Source organism: Muntiacus reevesi, chromosome 3, assembly GCF_963930625.1.
Source record: "Muntiacus reevesi chromosome 3, mMunRee1.1, whole genome shotgun sequence".
Taxonomy (NCBI): Eukaryota; Metazoa; Chordata; class Mammalia; order Artiodactyla; family Cervidae; genus Muntiacus; species Muntiacus reevesi.
In genome coordinates, this window is record NC_089251.1 from 32,878,393 (window position 1) to 32,897,255 (window position 18,863).

The following is an 18,863-nucleotide window of genomic DNA, read 5'->3' on the forward strand; positions in this document are numbered from 1 at the left end:
GGATCCAGCAGGTTCACTTAGCATCCTCTGGGTACAAAGCACCATGTGCAGTAGGAGTATAAGGACAAACAAGGTAGTTATCACCCTCAACTTTGAGGCCTCTTTGATAGTGAAGCATCCAATGACTTCTACAGATTGAATTGGCACATGATGGTCCAAACTGCTCTAATGTTCAGGAAGAACCTGCTTTGGGAAAAGAGCTGTTAGCAAGTTTCAGAGATGGGAAACAGAGACAGAACTCATTTTTTGGAAACTTAGCACAAGCAGGAATTTTTCCACCTTCTCATTTAATCCTATGCTAAACTTCCAACCATTTACAGATGCAGACATGCTTAGAAAAGGTGGCTTGACCAAAGTCACATGGCTTGTAGTCATGTATCAGGACCACTTGACTTCAAACCCACTTTTCTAATAAAAAGGAAAAAGTTATTTCAGGCTTCCAGGGCATCCAAAGGCAATAGGAGAGACAAGTCACACAAATCTAAACTCCCAGAGAATAACTCTAAGGCATGTGTGGCAAGCTGGTTCTCAGAAGAGAGACCAGCCCAGGTGTCCTGGAGTCAGAAAGGCCCACAGAGCTGGGGTTCGGGCTGGTTCCTGAGGAGGGGCAAGCTTTGGCAGGTGGATGGGAGGAGGGTGAAGAATCTTACTTTCTTGAATGTAGCAGTGGCAGTTCAGTGTCTGCAGCACGGGCAGAGAATGTACTGGACCCAGCAGAACCTTTCTCCTCTGTACTGTCAAGAGTCGAGAGTCTGATGAGCCACACTGAGAGGTCTGCAGGTAGATTCCCACAGAAATAGGAGTTTATAGCCATGGGCACTGTTTGAAGAAGGATGGGACTGGATATAACGCCATCTGTCTGGGGCACTGAGCTGTCTCCAGTCCCCCTAATGTTAACCCTTCCCAGGCTCTTCAAACCCCTGACCCTGACGAGTTCTCCCTCGGGTACCTGGAGGACCTGCTTGGTTGGAAAGGAGAGTATCCATTTAGAATGCTTCTACTCCTTTCGAGAACTTCAGTTACTCTTCATAGGCTATTCGGACAAATCAGAGGTTATTTTCCCAAGTATCTGGGACTCTGTCACACACAGATTCCCACGACTCAGTGCAGCTCATCCTCAGTAGCAGCAGTGTTTGCTGCCAAGGGGCACACACATTCCACTCAGCGCTAAGTGGTGGAGGTTCAGCTCAAAGCTGAATACACGTCTTTCCCCCTCCAACCAGAAAGGAGCTCTTATGACACTGGGAAATTAAAAGAGGCTATCAGTAAGAAACAAAAACAAACCTTTAAACAGAACACTCATGCTTGAGCCTGTTTCATGTCCATTAAGAAGCAACTTCATGTGCTTCAGGTGATTAGCATTAACCATATAAAGCTTTAAAAAATGAAGTTTCTTAGTCTCCTTTCCTCCTGAGATTCTTAAGTGATTTGATCTTAAAAAAAAAAAAAAAAGTTAACATGGCTCTAGTTATGTGCCAAACACTATTCTAACACTTTACAAATATTAGCATTCCTTTTTACTTACACTTAATCTTGGATGAACTCTCTAAATACATACCTCTGTGAAAAACAGGTCTAACCTAATGTAGTCCCTTTTTTCCTTGCAAAATCATTTCCCCCAACTCTTCCCTATTGCAGTGAAGAAGGAAATCCTCTCATAATAGGTATTCCACTTAGACCATCTTCATCCTGTTCCTGCCACTTTTCACTAATGACCTGCAACCCTGGACAAGTCAGTCAGTGCCCCTAAGGCTGCAAGTTGAAAGGGTAGAGTTGGAAGCTCCCAGTGACATGAGGATTGCAAGTTGAAGTGTAGCATTGGTGAAGTGAAGTGACAGCCACTCAGCTATATCAGACTCTTTGTGATCCCATGGACTGTAGCCCAACAGGTTTCTCTGTCCATGGAATTCTCCAAGCCAGAATACTGAAATAGGTTGCCATTCCCTTCAGGGAATCCTGATCCTAACCCAGGGATCAAACCTCGGTCTCCCGCATTACAAGCAGATTCTTTTCCATCTGAGTCACAGGGGAAGCCCATTGATACACGTCTGTAATTCTGTAACAGTATCCTGTGGACTGTGGGGGACAGTGCTGGCGATGGTGCAGGGCTGAGAAGGAGTGCATTAGAAAGACTAGTCTGGAGGCAGCACCTGGAAGAGATGGGGGTAGGAGCCATTCCATCATCAGGAAATCCAGTTAGGATGTTGTTGCAGCATCTTGGGATTGGGAGAACAGGGATGGGTGTAGACAGGGAGCCAGCTTAGAGTGGGGACAGGTGAATTCTGCTTGGGCACAATACTGTTCAGCTGCTGTGGGACATAAATATGGAGATGTCACATCCATAACAAAGCTAGGAAATTGGATTAAGTGCAACAGAGGTCAACTGTGATATTTATATGTGATAACATAACAGCAGGCTTCTCAGGTGGTATAGTGGTAAAGAATTTGCCTTCCAATGCAGGAGTAGCAAGAGATGTAGGTTCAATCCCTGGGTCAGGAAGATTCCCTGGAGTAGGAAATGGCAACCCACTCTAGTATTCTTGCCTGGAAAATTCCATGGACAGAAGAGCCTGGCAGGCTACAGTCTGTGGTGTCACAGAGTGGACATGACTGAGTGCACACACATACGTGAGAACAGGGATGTTACTCACTAATATACCCCAAGCACCAAGCACCTAGTAAAGCATTGAGCACATAGTTGGTGCTTAAGTAACATTTGTTGATGACAGAATCATCAACATAAAGGTAATGAAAACTCTTTAAATATGTGCCTCTGTATTAGTTCACCAAAAGAATGGGAGCAAAAGCAATCAGCTAAAATCTGAATCTCAGAAAGGGTGGAGAAGAACTCAGGAGAAAGCTCTCAGAGAGGCCCAGGATTTCAGGCATGTGAGGCATGCAAAGAGATATGGACAGGATCAGATTCTGCAGGAGACTACAGAGAATGAAATCTGAGGCACAGACTTAATCACGAGTTATTACTCTGATGCTCTGTGGGAAGGTGAGACACCAAGTTCATGGGCTTGGTGAGGGACTGGCTTAGAAGCTGAGGTTGTTTGCCAAAGAATAAAAGATGTTGGAATTAGAACCTGAAAGTCTAGAAAAGGTTGGGAAAGTTGTGATGGATCCTCAGGAGATTAATTAATGGGTCATCCCCTTGGGTTCAGGGGGAAGCTAGACACAATGAGTTTGTGGTAGGGCTGGGGGGAGGCAGTGTCCAGGCTGGGCCATGGCACCCCACCCACCCTGGAAGACCCTTTCTAGAAATATCAATTACTTCCTCCTTGAAGTCACCTGATTAGTTACCACCACAGGAGAAGGGGGAGATAAGGATTGTTTACCATCCTCTGCCACTCCCTCCTCTTCTCACTGAGGAGAAGGAGGTGGCAGAGGACTCACCCACTCAATGGACATGAGTTTGAGCAAACTCCTGGAGATGATGAAGGACCCAGAAGCCTGGAGTGCTGCAGTCCATGGGGTTGCAAACAGTTGGACAAAACTTAGCTATGGAACAACAACAAAATTGTGCTGCAAATTTGCCCTGTGGAGTCAGCCTATAAGGCATGGGCTTGCTGAGCCAGGGATGGGGGCCTGCCTGGGGACTAAGAGGGCACTTTGCTGGCTTTGTATTGACCCCACGCCCATTCCTTCCCCCTCCTTCCATCGATCGTTCATTCCTTCCCAGCAGTTGTTACTGAGAGTCTATGAGGTGCCAGGCCGTGAGCTTGGTGCTGGGAAGACGAACACGAGGAAAGCAGTGCCTTCCCTCAGGGGTTGTTATCAATCTACCAGGCAACCTCAGCCCCTTGCCACCCTTCTCAGAAATCCTGTGCAACCAGGTCCAGATCTCACCCTGCTCTGGTGCAGCAGGTGGGCGAGATGGAAGGGAGCCAGGAGTGATCTCTGGGCAGACTCCAAGGTCAGGGAAAAGGCAAGTTTGCTATTGTTAATGTCTGAAACCTGCTTATTTTGGGAAGCTCTAGCTGTCTTTTATTTCCTGGATTTGGTTCCCTTTCATTCCTCCCTAGGCTTTTTGGCGACAGTCCTGTTAAAATTTATAGCCTGTCTTGGTTGAGCCAAAGGGAATCAGAGAATGGAAATGGATGCTCTGACTGTTTGGGTCAGAGAAAGTCAGGCAGTAAACCCTGGGACCAGGTGCTATGAGCACGGTACCAGAGTAGAGAGGAAAACTCAAAAGGGGTGCACCTGGAGATCACCTACACAGAGCTTTCGTGTTCTAGTCTGGGAAGATTTTTTTGTTTTGTTTTCCTTTAAGAAAGGAAACCCATCCACACCCAGAGTCTGCAGTCTTCCGCAGGAGCATAGCTCTAGGCTAGGATGGCAGAGGCTGTTGCACTTTTCTCCAATTGTGAGGAGAATTAACTTAGGAATTAACCATAAAATCTTCCAGAAGGATCTGGGTTGTTGTTTGCTTGTTTTAATTTTATTTATTTATTTATTTATTTATTACTATTACCTTTGCTTCGGGGGCTTCCTGGGTAGCTCAAACCGTAAAGAATCTGTCTGCAATGTGGGAGACCTGGGTTCAATCCCTGGGTCCGGAAGATCCCCTGGAGAAGGGCATAGCAACCCACTCCAATATTCTTGCCTGGAGAATTCCATGGACAGAGAAGCCTGGTGGGCTACAGTTCATGGACTCACAAAGAGTCAGACACCACTGAGCGACTAATACACACACATTACCTTTGCTACAAATTAAGAAGGTTGCCTATAGCCTAAAATATACAGGATAGTCCCAAGGTTCTGATCTTTAAAAGTTTAACACTTTTCCATTCACACAGAGATAAAAAGTTGTAGAAGAGAGAATAATATTTGTCTTGTTGGAGGTTTATAGGAACATTGTGACCAGACCTACCTAAACAGCTGCCAAGAACAAAAGATTCCAGCACCAAGAGGTCTGTAACAACCAACCACGTGTTCTCCCCTTTTAGGACAGAAGAAGCCTGAGGGACTTCTCTGGCAGTCTAGCGGTCAACACAAGGGATAGGCATGGGTCTTAGCCCTTCAAGGAGCTAAGACCCCACACCCCATCCAGCACAGCCATAGACAATAAACACGGCCTCAATTCTAACTCCAGAGTGATGGTTCTTTGGGACACCAGTCCACCATCTTCTCAGTCTTCTGCCTTTCTGAAGAAAGTCGCTGTTTCCTGACCCAACAATTCATTTCTCAATTTTATTGGCCTGTTGTGCAGTGAGTCAGTAGGAGCTTGGTAACAGAAGGACTGGGAGTTCCAGCTCATGAGGAGAAGCCAGGAATAGCCCATGGGTGAGGTGTGAGGGTGGCCCAGGGTGGCTACCATGGCCTCTAGGTTGGTGCCAGGTGCAGAAGTTCAGCCCAGACAAGAGGAGACTTGTCATCTGAGTGAGCACCACCCACACAAGGGGCTGCAGATGCTATAGCCAGAGGGCAGAGGGAGGAGGGCTGGGGCAGAGGGAGGGTGGGGTGTGCAGCTGCAGGTGTGGGACTCAGGCTCTAGCCACACTGGGCCCCTCCTCCTCCCCATGCTCCCCACCCAACTCTCTCTCACCTGACCCGCCAACAGGACCCACTTTGTGGGAGCCTTTGAGACCAGGGCTGCATGTGTAGCCCCGGGCTCTGCTCCACGGGCACTTGGAAACTGCCCAGCACCCTTTGGAAGGTGTTGACCAGGTGCTCAGGGAGATGGTCTGGGGGTTCAGAGCCAGGACAGGGAGGCCCAGGGAGCTCTCACAGTTAGGGAGGAAAAGTCTTTCAAGTATAAAAGAAATTCTGTAGGGAATTCCCTGGGTGGCCTAGTGGTTAGGACTTGGCGTTTTCACTACTGGGACCAGATTCCATTCCTGGTTGGGGAACTAAGATCCAGCAAGCTGCATGGTGTGGCCAAAAAAAAAAAAGCAAACCCCAAAAATCCCCTAAAAAACCATCAAAGGAACTCCCTAAGTGGTTCCCCACAAAGGTGGGGGAATCTGCCAGGAAGAGGGGCAGGGGGTCTTCCCAGCATGACTTGAGATCCTGCCAGTCCCTCCAGAATCTTCCGGCTGCCTGGACTGCTACCACAGGCCGCAGGGGGATGCTGCTCCCCCTTTTGTTACAGACAGCGTGGCTCAAGGCAACTAGGATGGGCCCACATCTTAGGGAAGTGCCAAAAGGGGCAGCAGGGCCCCTGGAGGGAGGAGGACACCACTTTATCACTCTGAGCTTGCTCTTGGCCACAGACAGGCTGCCCTCTGCTCCCTGAGTCCTCAGCCCTTGCCCCTCAGACAGGAAGGCCTGGTCCCACCTGCAATCAGCTGGTCCAGCTGTCCCCAGGTGAGTGGTCTGTGAGGAGGGCAGGGCCAGCCGAACTGCCCCGATCCCGCCCTGCCCCCCACATTCCCCTCATGTCTCCGAAGCAGGAGGCCCTTCAACCCACCACCTCCTACTCTGGTTTTTCCTTCTAGCTCCTTGACTTCTCTCGAACTCTCCTACAACTGCACTCTGACCCTCCGCCCACCTCCTATTCCTCTGGTTCTCCCTTGTTCCTGGTCCCTCTGGGCCTCCAGAGGGGCCCTCTCCCCTCTCCTCCCCCGGTATTATTAACCAGCCGTGTAAAGAGCTGCCAGGGCTGGGCTGACGGATGAGCCCTCCTCTGCTTTGCTCTTCCTCAAGCCTCCCCTTGGTCACCGCCCCTCCCCAGCCCTTTCTCCTCACCTCTCCCTCCACCATTCATTTTTATCATAGAGGAAGGACATGGGCCTGCTGGGTAAGCTAGTGGAGAGGTGGGTTGGGGAGATAATCGGGAGGACAGGCAGCTCCTGCAGATAAGGATTTCCTGGACTCCCTTGGGAGTGCCCTACAAATGGGCAAATGCTCCTGATTCTTCTGTCCTTCCCTGTCCTTGACAGAGCAACGCCTGGAGGAGGGGGGTGGAAAGGCAGAGCAGTGTGGAAAAAGGCTGGGGACTTATTGCAGCCAGCGCTGAATTTGACTCAACTCTGACCGTGACTAGCTGCATGGGCAGGGTCAGCCTCAGTTTCTCCATCTGTAAAGCACAGATCACACTTTCTGCCTCGCAGTGCCTGGCGCCAAGTATAAGCTCAATAAATATGGGCTCCTGTCCCCACTATCAGCATGCCAGGTCACTCTTTGCCCTGAAATCCCTCCCCTGATTCTCAGATTCCACACGAAAGGTAACCCTTTTCTCTGTGCCCTCTTTATACCAGGCACACTCACACCCACAACGTCACATCACCCCTCTTTTAGTAATTAGGAAAGCTGAAATGCAGTGGGGTTACCAGTGACCAGAGTATGAGCAGAAGACTGAGGCAGAATCAAGGGATCTGAGGGCAGAGTGCCAGGATGGGTGAGCCAGCGGCAGCAGGTTGCTAGGGGGGAGTGGGCAAGAGTTTTGCTGAGAAACTCAACTGGGCGAGAGCTTCCAAGGGCCTGGATGGGAGCGAGCGAGAGCCCAGGCTCTGCACCTGCCCTGGTTACTTGCTGGGTGACCTTGTGGAAGTCCCATTCCCTCTCTGAGCCTCTGTTTCCTCTTCCTCGTTTTGCAGGGATGGATGGGTGGGGGACTGAGATGGACTGCTTGCTGTGTGAGGTTTGTCCCCTCCCCTGCAAGGGGACACAGCCTGGTACATATAGGGCAGGGCTGCCGTTTAAGGCTGTTCCTAGTGTAAAAATCTAGTCCTCGTTTTCTCCGCTCTTCATTTCCTCCCTCTTCCCCGCCCCCATCCTGTCACTTGGGGCCTATAGTCAATGAGTCGTAAAATGAGAAAGTATCAGGAACTAGCAAAGCATAGACTGCAGCTGGGGCAGTCTTGGCGCCGCGTGTGATGGACTGCCGGCCCATCCTCCCGAGCTCGACTCAGGCCAGCCGGCCGGCAGCGAACAACTCACCCAGCCTGGTCCAAGGCCCCCAGCTGGGGAGCAGAGTGCAGAGGCCTATCTTCAATGGGTCCAAAGGCCACACCTTAAAAATGAGTGATGAAATCTCTGTGTACTGACCTGGAAAGATGCACCCAGAGGGACAGCTGAATCACAGGAGCAGGTTACATATTCTCACTATAAAGTGATCCTTTTATGTTTTTGTACAAGATGAGAAAATGTGAGTGGACTCCAAACTGTGAATAGCCATTCTCTCTGGGAGTAAGACTTTAGGGGAATCATTCACTTTATACATTTTACTCTGATAGGTTGTGATTTTGGACTGGGTCACGTGGGTTGTGGGATCTTAGTTCCCCAGCCAGGGACGGAACCTGTGCATCCTGCATTGTGCGTGCAGAGTCCTAACCACTGGACCATTGGGGAAGACCCTCTTTTGATAGGTTTTTAAAGCAAACATGTATTGCTTTCATGATTGTGAAAAATCAGGAGAACTTAATAATAAAGATATTTCCATTGTGGGGGAGAAGCCTTGGAGAAATATGCATGGGCTAATGAAATTGCTCCAGGTCTCTGCTGCAGGTTAGAATTTATATCAACTTGGGATGGGAAGGCTAGTAGACTCTTGCACTAGAGCCAAAATCAAAGTACAGAGTTTGATTTTTTTTCTTAAAGCGAAAATGAACAATCCCTTAATGAGACTTTTAAGGTCAAATCTGTCAAAATACGTGATTCTTAAGGCAAAGGGAGGGTAATGATGAAAGAGGTCCTTGGGGTCCCCGGCGTAAAACCTGGACTCCAGTTGGTTGCTGGGAGTCAGAGTTGGGGCAGCCAGGACTGGGGGCTGCTCCCCAGCACCTCCCATAGCTTGAGCACACAGCCAGGTCAGCACTGTGGTCCAATCACTCCTGCACACAGCCACAGCTTCTGGCCCATGAGCCATCCCTGTCAGAATGACTCTCTGGGATCTCCTGGCCCCTCGCCATCTGGCTTTCTCCTACAACCAAGCCCAGAATGTGTTGGTGTCCCCCTGTGTCAAGGACCCAGACTCCATGCTGCCAAGTAGGGGAAGGTAGTAAAGAGACTGGTGGGTTTCAGCCTACACGATGTTGCAACAGATCTTTGAGGGTAGAGGGGCTGGGAAGGGGGCAGGGGGAATGTGCAAGGTCACTCTGGCCGAGGGATTCCCTCAGTTCCCAGATGACCAATTCTACGTCCCCATCCCAAGGAGTCAGCACAGGGCTGAGAGGTGCAGTTGACACAAGTTTATTGGCGGAGCTTCGGCAGAGTCTCCCTCTCTCTGGGACAGCCGAGGGCACAGCACCAACGGAAGGATGGACAGACAGAATCCCACATGGACACACGGATGGTGCAGACTCATAAAGATCACAGCACAGCCACGCAAGGCACAGAGACACACAGGCCACAGCACCAAGAAACACACACAGACACAGAACCACAGGGCTAGGACATGTGGACAAAGTGCGGGCTTTGGGGCTCCTGCATAGACAGAGCGAGGGCCACGTGGGGAGGGGGCCCCTGCTGACCTCCCCCAGGCATAGGCACACGGACAGCACACAGACAGGCAGATGCCCCCAGCCAGCCAGGCTGCCACGCAGACACATGAACTGCACAGAAAGGACACTGGGGATTCCCCAGACCATGGGGAGTGGGGACCACAGGACTTCTACTCCCGAGACACCGCCACTGCACTGATTTCCCTGGCCAGCCTGACTCTGGCCCACTCCCCGACACATACACTTTGGTCTTGCCCACTGGGGCTGGGGGGGCAGGTGGAAGCAGGGGAGAGGGGAAGGGTGCGGGCCCAGCTCCGTCCCTTCTCCGTGAGCAGGGAGGCAGGAGAGTCCAGGGCAGAGCCTGGGCCTGGCAGTGGGGTGAGGCTGGGGCCGGGGCTCAGGCTTGGGGGGGCTCCTGGCAGCGCAGGCACTGGGCCATCTCAGGCTGGTATTGCTCAACCTGCAGGGTGCAGCTGGAGAATCCAAACCGGGAGTGGAGCCGGGATGTAGCTTCAGCTAGGACAGCTTCGGGGTCAGCCGTGGAGTCTGCAGGGTAGTGATAAGAAGCAGCGAGCTCCCAGGGGAGTGGGGAGCCAGACTGGGGTCCAGATAAGGATGGGTGAAGGGGGACCCAGGGGTTTTGCATGGCATGAAAGCCAGGATTGAATGGGAGCTTTATTTTCTCTGTTGTACAAACAGTGTACAACTGTTCAAAGAAAAGGTTGGGGAGACTCATCCCTAACTGACTAGGCTAACAGGCTAAACTGTTCTTATTTTGCTATTCGCTTCTTCTCTTTGGGTGTCAGTGTACAGCTGTGTATTTTAGCAGCCACACCACCCGATTTTCCACAATGATCCAGATGTCAAATATTCTGTTCCCATTGTCCCTCTAGAGTTACCATCAAATATCCTACAGAGTATAATATTTTTGGCATCCAAATTGCAAGTCTCTGATTGCTTCTTGCATCTGGAAGAAACTCAAAAATCCTTTGTCAGCTTGTGAGTCACCCTATATATTTTAAATAGTTGAATCATAATGTGGCTATAATTTTATATTCAGCTTTCTCTCTTAGCATTATACCATAAACATTTTTCCTAGTTGCCATACAGTCTTCATAATCATCATTTTTAAAAGTTATGTGGAGCGGAGGAGCCACAATATACCTCGATATGCCCCATCACTTAGACCTGTGGGTACCAGTGATCTTTTAAAGGGTTGCTGGTGCCCTGTACTACTTTAAAGAGGGTGAAACCTCCCCCAGAACACCCTGTCTAGGGCTCCAACATGCATGAGAGAGAGGGATATGAAAGACAGAGCTAGAGGTCGAGAAAGCCAGAGAGACAGGAACAGTCCCAGTAATTCAGACCAGCTTCCTATGTTTGGAGGGTGGGAGGGGAAAGGAGAAATGTTTCTGGGAAGTAACTGGCTGGGGCTAGTGTGACTCACCAATGGCCAGGTGTGCGGAGGCAACGTAGTGCGTGAACGTCAGGGACCACAGGTGCAGCTCATGGGTTGCCCGGACTCCCGGCACTGACAACAAGGTATCCCGCACAGGTTCAAAGCTCACACTTCGGGGAGTCCCTGCAAGTAGCACCCACCACGCCTTACTGCCAAAGCTGCTCCTGCCCAGAGGTCAGGACTCCACCTCCCCATCCTGTATCACTCACCCTGTAGATCCCCACAGTTCACCCCATCCCTGAATCCTCCTTCCAGCAATAAGCCTTCTCCCCACACACTCTTCAGAGGAAAGAGGGGCGCCTAGTCCTGGAGTGGAGTCAGGGAGGGCCCGGTGCGGGGGATGCAGGGAAGCAGCATCATCGGACTCACCTTCCATGAGGACACGGAGAACATCTCGCAGGGTGGGAGCTGTGGATCCAAGGGCACAGATGGAGAAGAGGAAGGTGCTGATGGGGTCAGCTGCTTTGTACTGAGGCTGCAGAGAAAGAGAGCCCTAAGAGCCTGGGAATCAGGAAACTTTCAGGGGACGATCTGGGGGCACCCTGGATAAACAGGACCTGAGAGGGGAAAGGTACCATAACCCTGGGCTAGGGGTCCTATGGAGCTGGGAGGGGGAATAGGGTGGGGATGGGGACCCAGGGAAGGCAGGGCTGGGGTGTAGAGAGGCAAGCGGAAGGTTGGGGCAGGCTTGCACACATGGTACCTTGAAGTAAATGAGGATGGAGGCAATCAGCACCCCAAGGCTCTGCAGGAGGTCTCCCAGCACGTGCACAAAGGCCGCCCGGACGCTGGTGTTCCCCAGGGGCAAGGACTCCCCGGACCCCTCCTCCAGCGGTGCATACTCTGCCCCCCTAGACCCGTGGCTGTGGGGAGGCCCAGCCTGGTGCAGCACAAAAGCCATTCTGAGGGGGAAGCAGAGCAGCTCAGCCCAGGTGGCCTGCTCCCAGCCTCCTTCACCCACTTCCACGCCCCCTCCTCTCACCTCCCTGGAGCCCTTTCTCCACCTGTTTTCTCCCTATTTCCCCAGTCCCCAGAAGAAAGCAATACTGTCCAAGAGAGACAAACAGAGCTGCCTGGAGGGAGGAATACTTGGTACTAGAGATGTAGATTCAGATCTTGGTCCTGCTACTGAAATTGATATGTGCCCTGGGCAGGCAAGGCCCCTTATCACCTCTCGTTATTTGTTTTGGCCACACCACACAGCTTGCAGAATCTCAGCGCCCCGAATGGGTATCAAACCCCAGGCTCTTATCCATGAGAGCTGGAATCCTAACCATTTGACCATCTCTCATTAACTGAATGCCAGGGGTGACACCACCTACCTCGTAGGGGTGGTAGTGTGCTTTAAATGGGACAACATTGATGATGGTCCCCAGCAGAGGGGCCAGTACCCAGCAGGCCTTTAATCAAGTCTATTGACCCTGAATTTTAGGTCTCCACCCCAGCCCCTTCTCAGACATCCCCAAGGCGGCAAGGCGAGAATTGTGTGCATGTGCTGTGGGTCTGCTGGGCGGAGAGAGCCTGCTCTCCCAGCCTGCAGGAGGGCCCCTCGCCCCGCCTCCGACATGGTGCCTGCTCCATACTGGAACGTACAGCAGATTGGCACAGACCGCGATGCTGGCGGTCAGCAGCATGGCACCCCCCTCGATGTGGTAGTCGCTGTGCAGCAGGCGGATGAAGGCCAGGTACAGGAGGATGCCAGTGACCATCCAGAGGGAGACCACAGAGGCCAGAGCCCCCAGAGTCTCTGCAGGGGGAGACAAGCTGTCAGAGAACGGCCCAGGACCCTGAGAGGTACCTTCTGACCAGGTCGAAGGGTCCTCAGGCCATGCAGGCGCCTTACCTGAGCGGTGCCAGCCAAAGGTCATGGTGCGGGTGGCTGGACGGGTAGAGAGCCAGAGGGAGAAGAGGCTGCCCATCATGCTGCCCACGTCTGCCAACAGGTGGGCCGCGTCAGTCATAATGGCCAGGCTGTGCGCCAAGTACCCACCTGCAAGGGTGAAGTGACGTATCATCTGGTTCCATTAAGCAAATATCATGCTGTGCGTGTGGAGGCATGGAAAAGAGATTGGGAGGGACATATACCAAAATGTGAATGGTGGTTTTTCTCTGGTGATGGGATCACACATCTTCTTTTCACTCATTCGCATTTTCTAGTTTTTCTACAATAACAGATTATTTTAAAACATTCAGCTGCACCAGGTCTTAGTGGCAGCACGCAGGATCTTCCATCTTTTGTTGTGGCATGCGGGAACTTTAGCTGCAACATGTGGGCTCTGGTTCCCTGACAGGGATTGAGCCCAGGGCCCCTGCATTGGGAGCATGGAGTCTTAGCCACTGGACCACCAGAGAAGTCCCAACAATAACATGTTTTAATAAGAAGAAAATAGGCTTTTTAAAGGGCCCGTTTGTACTGATAAGCAGTCCTGAGTCCCCCTGGTACTGCCTGTCCCTCACCCTCTCCTACTTCCTGAGTCCTGGGCACCTGGCTCCCCTGTCCCAGCCAACCCCATCTTGTCTGCATCTCCCCCCAGGAACTTAGGCAGGCGTCCTGAGGATGGAGTTGGAGGAGATGCTCTCTAACTTACCAACCACCTCCCCAGCCATGAAGACACAGCACACAGCACAGGCGGTGCACAGCTGCCTCTGCGCCTGCATCCTCTCCGGGGTGAGACCAGGCTGTGGCAGCGGGTCCCGGTGGCAGTGGTGGAAGGACATCTCCACGGGTTTGGGCTCCTCAGGGAGGGGCTCAGGGGCCTCTGTGAAGAGACTGAGGCAGGCAATGCAGTTCAATCTGGGGCCTGGCTCAAGGGCTCGCCTGCTCCTTCCTCACTCCCAGGTCCTGGGTCCCCTAGATTACCTTCATCAGATGTCCCATCTCTCCTTTTCCAAGTCCTGGTCAAAACCAGGAGCCTTGTAGACAGAGGGCCACAGGAGAGAGGGGGGCTAAACGGACGACTCAGATCGCAGCCTCCCTTTTCCTTTCATATACAGAGCTGTAGAGTCTCACAGCACAAAGGAAAGCACCTTAGAGTCTACCTCTTACTAAGGAATTACACGTACGAGGCTCGGAGAGGGAGGGAACTTATGGAGGCCACACAGCTAGTTAGTGGTTGAGCTGAGATTCGACTCCAACCAAATCATTATGATAGGCATTACGAGGAATACAAATGAACTGGGTATCCTTTCTAATCTCTGGGAGCCTTTGGTGAACAAGACAAATGTCTACCTAAGTACTGTGAGATGTTTTAGAAGGTAGCTATTGCCTTAGAGCAGCTAAAACAAAGTGCTATCAGGGCTCAGACAGTGGGATACATTGACTCTAATGAGGACAAACAAAACTCTAATGAGGGAAACAACCGAAGGAGGCTCTGAGAAGGGCCTGGGCAGATGGAGAGGCTTTTGACAAAGAGGAGGTGCATATGCCGGTGAAGGCAGTACGATGGGGAAGTGGTGTGAAAGTGCCGGGTGGGGCTCAGACCTGGCCTCCTTCTGGACCTACCTCCGGGAGCCTCCATTCCTGGTTCTTCCACTTCCCTTTCTAGACATGCAGCTGAATGTGGCCCTTTAAGAGAGGAGTAGAATGTGGGGACCCAAAAAGTCTGAAGTTCTTGGCACGGAGAATTACTGGCCAGATTCCAGAGCTGGGTTGTCATGGGGAGGAGACAGTGCAGACTGCTGTGGCTGGGGTGGCAGCAGCAAGAGCTGGGTTGGGAGCCTGTCATGCATTAGCTGGACCTGTGGGACCATAAGCACCCAGCAGAGGCCGCCTTAACTGCACAGGACTGTAAGCCTCCCTGGATCCGTGAACGGGTCTTGGCGGGGGACCTCACCTCTAGCATCACATGGGGATGTGAGAGGCTGAGCTTCGACTGACTGAATTTTCGGTCCACTCTGGCCTAATTCTCAACCCTGATACCACCCAACCTAAAGTCTGGGGGGTGGGTGGGTAGGGATGGAGAATAGAACCTTCTACAGCATAAAGGACCTAAGTAGAAAAGTACAGTCCTGTGAATTCTATGGAGGTGTGACAAGAAAAACCTTGAGAAGAAGATGAAGGCTCCAGATGACAGAAAGGCAATCCCGGTAGTAAAGTGGGGAGGGGTGCCTGGGGGTCTTCTGATTGAGGAAAGCTCTGCCAATGGGTGAATTTAGGTGGTAGGGAGGAGAGGGCACATTTGGTGCTTCTAGGGAAAAGTGGAGGGCTGGCAGGTAGATTAACTTCTTGGAATCCCCTTCTAAGACTTAGAATCTAGATGGGTATGATACAGGTGTGTTTCCAGAGGAGACAGGAGATGAGGGTGGCTTTGAAATCTGTCCTCATTCTTCAACAAGATATACCGGGCAGTGTACATGTACTGAAGCTCAGGCTGGTGGGAGACATGTGTCACAAGTGACTTACTCTGCAAGGAGAAGCTGGGGCCAGAAGGGTTATGAACAAAGGACTTCAGATCACAGGGGAAGGAGTGACCAGCTCTAATGGGAACAAGGAGAACCTCACAGAGGTAAACAATGGGGCTCCAGACATGTGGAATGACAATGACAAGATATGCAGCTTGGAGCTTAAGTATGAGGAACCAAGAGAAGGACTGAGGAGGAAAGTGATGGGCTCAAAGGGACATAAAGGGAGATGCGCTGATTGATTTGATCTTTCCTGAGCCATGAGATGAATGACCTTGCTGATGCATTAGTCTGGGAGGAGGAGAGGAGAGGAGATGGAGTGGTCCAGAGCAGACCAGGCCGGAGGCTCCCTGCGCAGAATTTTAGAGGAGGGGCAGGTAGGGAGGGAAGAACCTCTTTCAGAAAATACTGCAGGATTTGGTGACTAATGGTCATATGAGAATGAGGTGAAACTGGGAGTCAGAGATGCGGGTCTGAAGAGCAAACAGAGGGTGAGTGGCTTTGGGGCAGTGGGCAAGATGCCCTTCCTGGCCCCGGAAGACACAGTGCAGCCAGGCATCAAGGTAGTCAGCCATCAACAGGCTGCTCCCTTTTGTTTGGCATTAACTGGGCACTAAAGACGCCTCATTGTTGGTGTGTGGGTGGTGGTGGGGCTACCTGCTGTTTAGAGAGAAGGAAAGACAATTCTCTCTCCCTGGCCCTCTGAAACCCCAGACAAGCGAAAAATAATATTGAGTGGGGTAGAGGGGAAAGGTAGAGGGGGGAGACTGTCTTGAAGCAGAGTCAAAAGGGATGTGAAGACATGCTAGGGCCACGGCTGGAGCTCCCACAACTGCCGTCCTCCGTGGGAGGGATTCAGAAGGGGGTCTTCCCTCCCTTCTGCTCATCCACTCGCCCACCCATCCAGGTTTAAGGCCTCCACCCTGGGAAGGAGCGAGAAACACACAGAGGCACCGCATCAGAGACAAAGGGACACGGGTTGGGAGGGAAAAGGAGAGATGAGGAAAGAGAAAAGGCCGGAGACTCTGTCAAATTCCCGAGATAAGAGGACGGTGGGCCAACAGACAAAAAGGCCGGCGGAGGTGACCAGGGAGGGCCCAGCGCGGCCGCTCGGAGGGACAAGGCGGACGGAGCCGGCGGGACGCGGAGGCGGTTCTCCGGCCGCCCCCGGCCCGCTGTCCCGACTGCTCGGCGCGCCTCATTTCACACCTCGCCGCCCCCGGCCCCGTCTGTGCGGAGCCGGGAATACCCCCGCCGCCCAGACCGCACCTGCTCCTTCCTTACCGCCCCCTCGCTTCCCCGCGGCCTCCCGCCCCCCCTCCCTCCCAGGAGCCGGCAAGACCCGCTGCGGAGCCCGGGCCCATCCTCGGCCCGGTGTCCACAGCAGGAGGCGGCTCCCCGAACCCGGGCGCTCGGAGGATAGGGCCAGGGGCCTGCAGATGGGACTCTGAGGTGCTCCCACTGCAGGGCCCCCGGAGCAATGGGTACATCGGGGTTCCTGGAACGGACTCCGGCCCGACGGAGGGGCAGTCGCTCGGGACTTGGGGGGACGGGCCTGGGAGCAGTTTCTCGGGACTGGGAGGAGGGTGGCCGACAGGAGCCAGAGTGGGGTGTCCACCTGCGGGGGCCGGGGTTGGCTGTGCGAGCTGGGGGCGTCTGCGCGGCTAGAGAGGCAGAGCCCGGCCGCCACGAAGCCAAGGGGGTCGCGGTGCGCTGGGAAGGCCAGCCGGCCGAGAGAGACAACGAAATAGACGGAAAGCAGAAGGGTAGCGCCCCTCCTCGGCCGAGGGTCGACCCAGATCGGTCCTACCTCTTCAAACGCAGGCCGCCACCAGCGCCGCCGCGGTCTCGGGGGCCCACCAGGCGAGTGGTCTCCGAGCCCCCCGTGGTGGGAGACGGCTCCATTTCTCCGCGGCCCCCGACCGTCTAGGCCCCACCGAGGGAGGAAGAGGCGTGGCGGGCCCCGCGCCAAGTCTTAGCGGCGGGCCGACCCCCCAGACTCCCCGCAGGGCCGCGGGGCCACCAGAGTGAAGGCAACTGCGGCGGCTGTGGCGCTGGGATTCCGAACTGCGGCTCCCGCGGCTGCCGGAGCCCCGCCCCGCGTGGGGCGAGCTCCCCAAGCCCCGCCTCCAGGCTCCCCAGCCTCTTCCCCCACGCCTAAGCCCCGCCTTCGGGGCCCTGTCCCCATAGGCATGGCTCTATTTCCCGGCGCCAGAGCCAGGTGGGGCGGCGGGAGTGCTCTGCGCCCCGACCCTGTTCTAGAGAATGCTAATCTCCATAGCCCCGCCCCTAGGTTGACTAGCCCCGCCCTAGCCCCGACCACCAGTCCTAAACGGAGCTCCTCAAGCTTGGGGGGCTTCCTTGATGGCTCAGATACTAAAGAATCTGCATGCAAGGCGGGAGACCTGGGTTCGACCCCTTGGTTGGGAAGATTCCCCTGGAGGAGGGACAAGCTACCCACTCCAGCATCCTTGCCTGGAGAATCCCATGGACAGAGGAGCCAGGTAGGCTAGAGTCCATGGGGTCACAAAGAGTCAGACACTACTAAGCGACTTTCACTTTCAAGTTTGGGGACCTCTCAACCAATCTTTGCCCAAGGAACACCGACTTGTGCAGGTCCACCAGAGGGCATCTCAACCCCTCTCTCCGCCATCCGTCACCTCGTGGCCCCAGCTCCCCACACACGGAGGCAGAAACAGGTGTGGAGGAGAGAACTAGAAAAAGGACGTGGGGTGAGCAGTATGGCAAATCGGGGAGAAGTCCAGGGACTCTGGCCCGACACCCCTTGTGAAGCATGTGAGGTCGGAATTCGCGAGCAAAGTCTGCTGCCAAACACTGTACCGCTCATGATTATTTTTATACAGAGACATGGGGTGACAAAAAGTTTCCAACTCTCCTTCAGTCAGTTATTATCCCTATTTTTTCAGATGAGTAAACTGAGTCCCAGAGGAAGAGGTGTCCAAAGTCATGCGACCAGTGCATAAAGGACTGGAACTGGAGCCCCATCCTCTCTCCCTCCCCGGTCAGGGTGTCGCACGGGCGACTGGACGGAGAGACTGGCCGCAGTTGTGTCGCTCAGAGGCTGGGGTAGCCAGAAGGAAGAGCGCGCCACCTCTCAGTGGTCACAAGCCCCAAGTTCATGGAGGCAGCGCTCAGCTTGCCAGCAGGTGGATTCCTTACTTCCAAAGCTATAGCACCTTCCCAGGCATTACCTCATTTTGCCTCATTTAAACTAAAGCCCAGGGGAAGGAGAGGCTTACAGCGAAGTCGGTGGCTGAGCTGGGAGCTAAAACTTCAAATGCACAATGTTCCCTGCCCCTCACACCTGCCGCCAATGTGGAATGAAAAGGGGATGGTGATGGATTGTGCACTCCAAGCTGTGGCACTCTGTGAAGAGGAGGGTTCGTAGGAGGGGGGAAAGAGTGAGCACGGATGCGGAAGGTGGAGGGTGGGAGTGGTTAGTTAGCCAAGGGAAGAAACCCATCAAACGCACACTTCGGAATACACCGGACTTGTGAACACCCGTCAGAATGAATTTAGGGTTCTGGTGATAGACATCTAACCCCAACATTGTTTTTCCAGACAATGAGACTGCGTGTGCGCTTCCTAAAACA

General features: G+C 53.2%; 1 protein-coding gene across 3 annotated transcripts; it reads right to left on the minus strand.

The window, feature by feature from the left end:
* Positions 1 to 9,080: 9,080 nt before the first annotated feature.
* SLC30A3 (solute carrier family 30 member 3) lies at positions 9,081 to 17,300 on the minus strand. Of its 3 annotated transcripts, none has more exons than XM_065927221.1 (8): positions 17,060 to 17,300; positions 13,437 to 13,618; positions 12,692 to 12,838; positions 12,442 to 12,595; positions 11,552 to 11,750; positions 11,218 to 11,323; positions 10,837 to 10,920; positions 9,081 to 9,935 (listed from the first exon to the last, which is right to left on the minus strand). In XM_065927221.1, exons 1-8 carry the CDS (start codon positions 17,152 to 17,154, stop codon positions 9,787 to 9,789), a joined length of 1,116 nt encoding a protein of 371 aa, XP_065783293.1. In that variant the 5' UTR covers positions 17,155 to 17,300; the 3' UTR covers positions 9,081 to 9,786. The 3 variants fall into 3 exon arrangements, with proteins under 3 accessions (XP_065783293.1, XP_065783290.1, XP_065783291.1); XM_065927218.1 differs by having other exon boundaries at positions 9,084 to 9,935; positions 10,837 to 10,971; XM_065927219.1 differs by lacking the exon at positions 17,060 to 17,300 and adding an exon at positions 14,351 to 14,459 and having other exon boundaries at positions 9,084 to 9,935; positions 10,837 to 10,971.
* Between the last annotated feature and the right edge of the window lie 1,563 nt (positions 17,301 to 18,863).

Bases quoted from the DNA above. Each gene is read 5' to 3' on its own strand.
- SLC30A3 (XM_065927218.1), bottom strand. From the start codon at position 17,154: ATGGAGCCGTCTCCCACCACGGGGGGCTCGGAGACCACTCGCCTGGTG. The intron at 11,751-12,441 runs GTACGTTCCAGT...CTTCCCCCTCAG, and splicing joins GCGGTCTGTGCCAATCTGCT to AATGGCTTTTGTGCTGCACC. The intron at 10,972-11,217 runs GTGAGTCCGATG...TGCTACTTGCAG, and splicing joins TCTCCGTGTCCTCATGGAAG to GGACTCCCCGAAGTGTGAGC.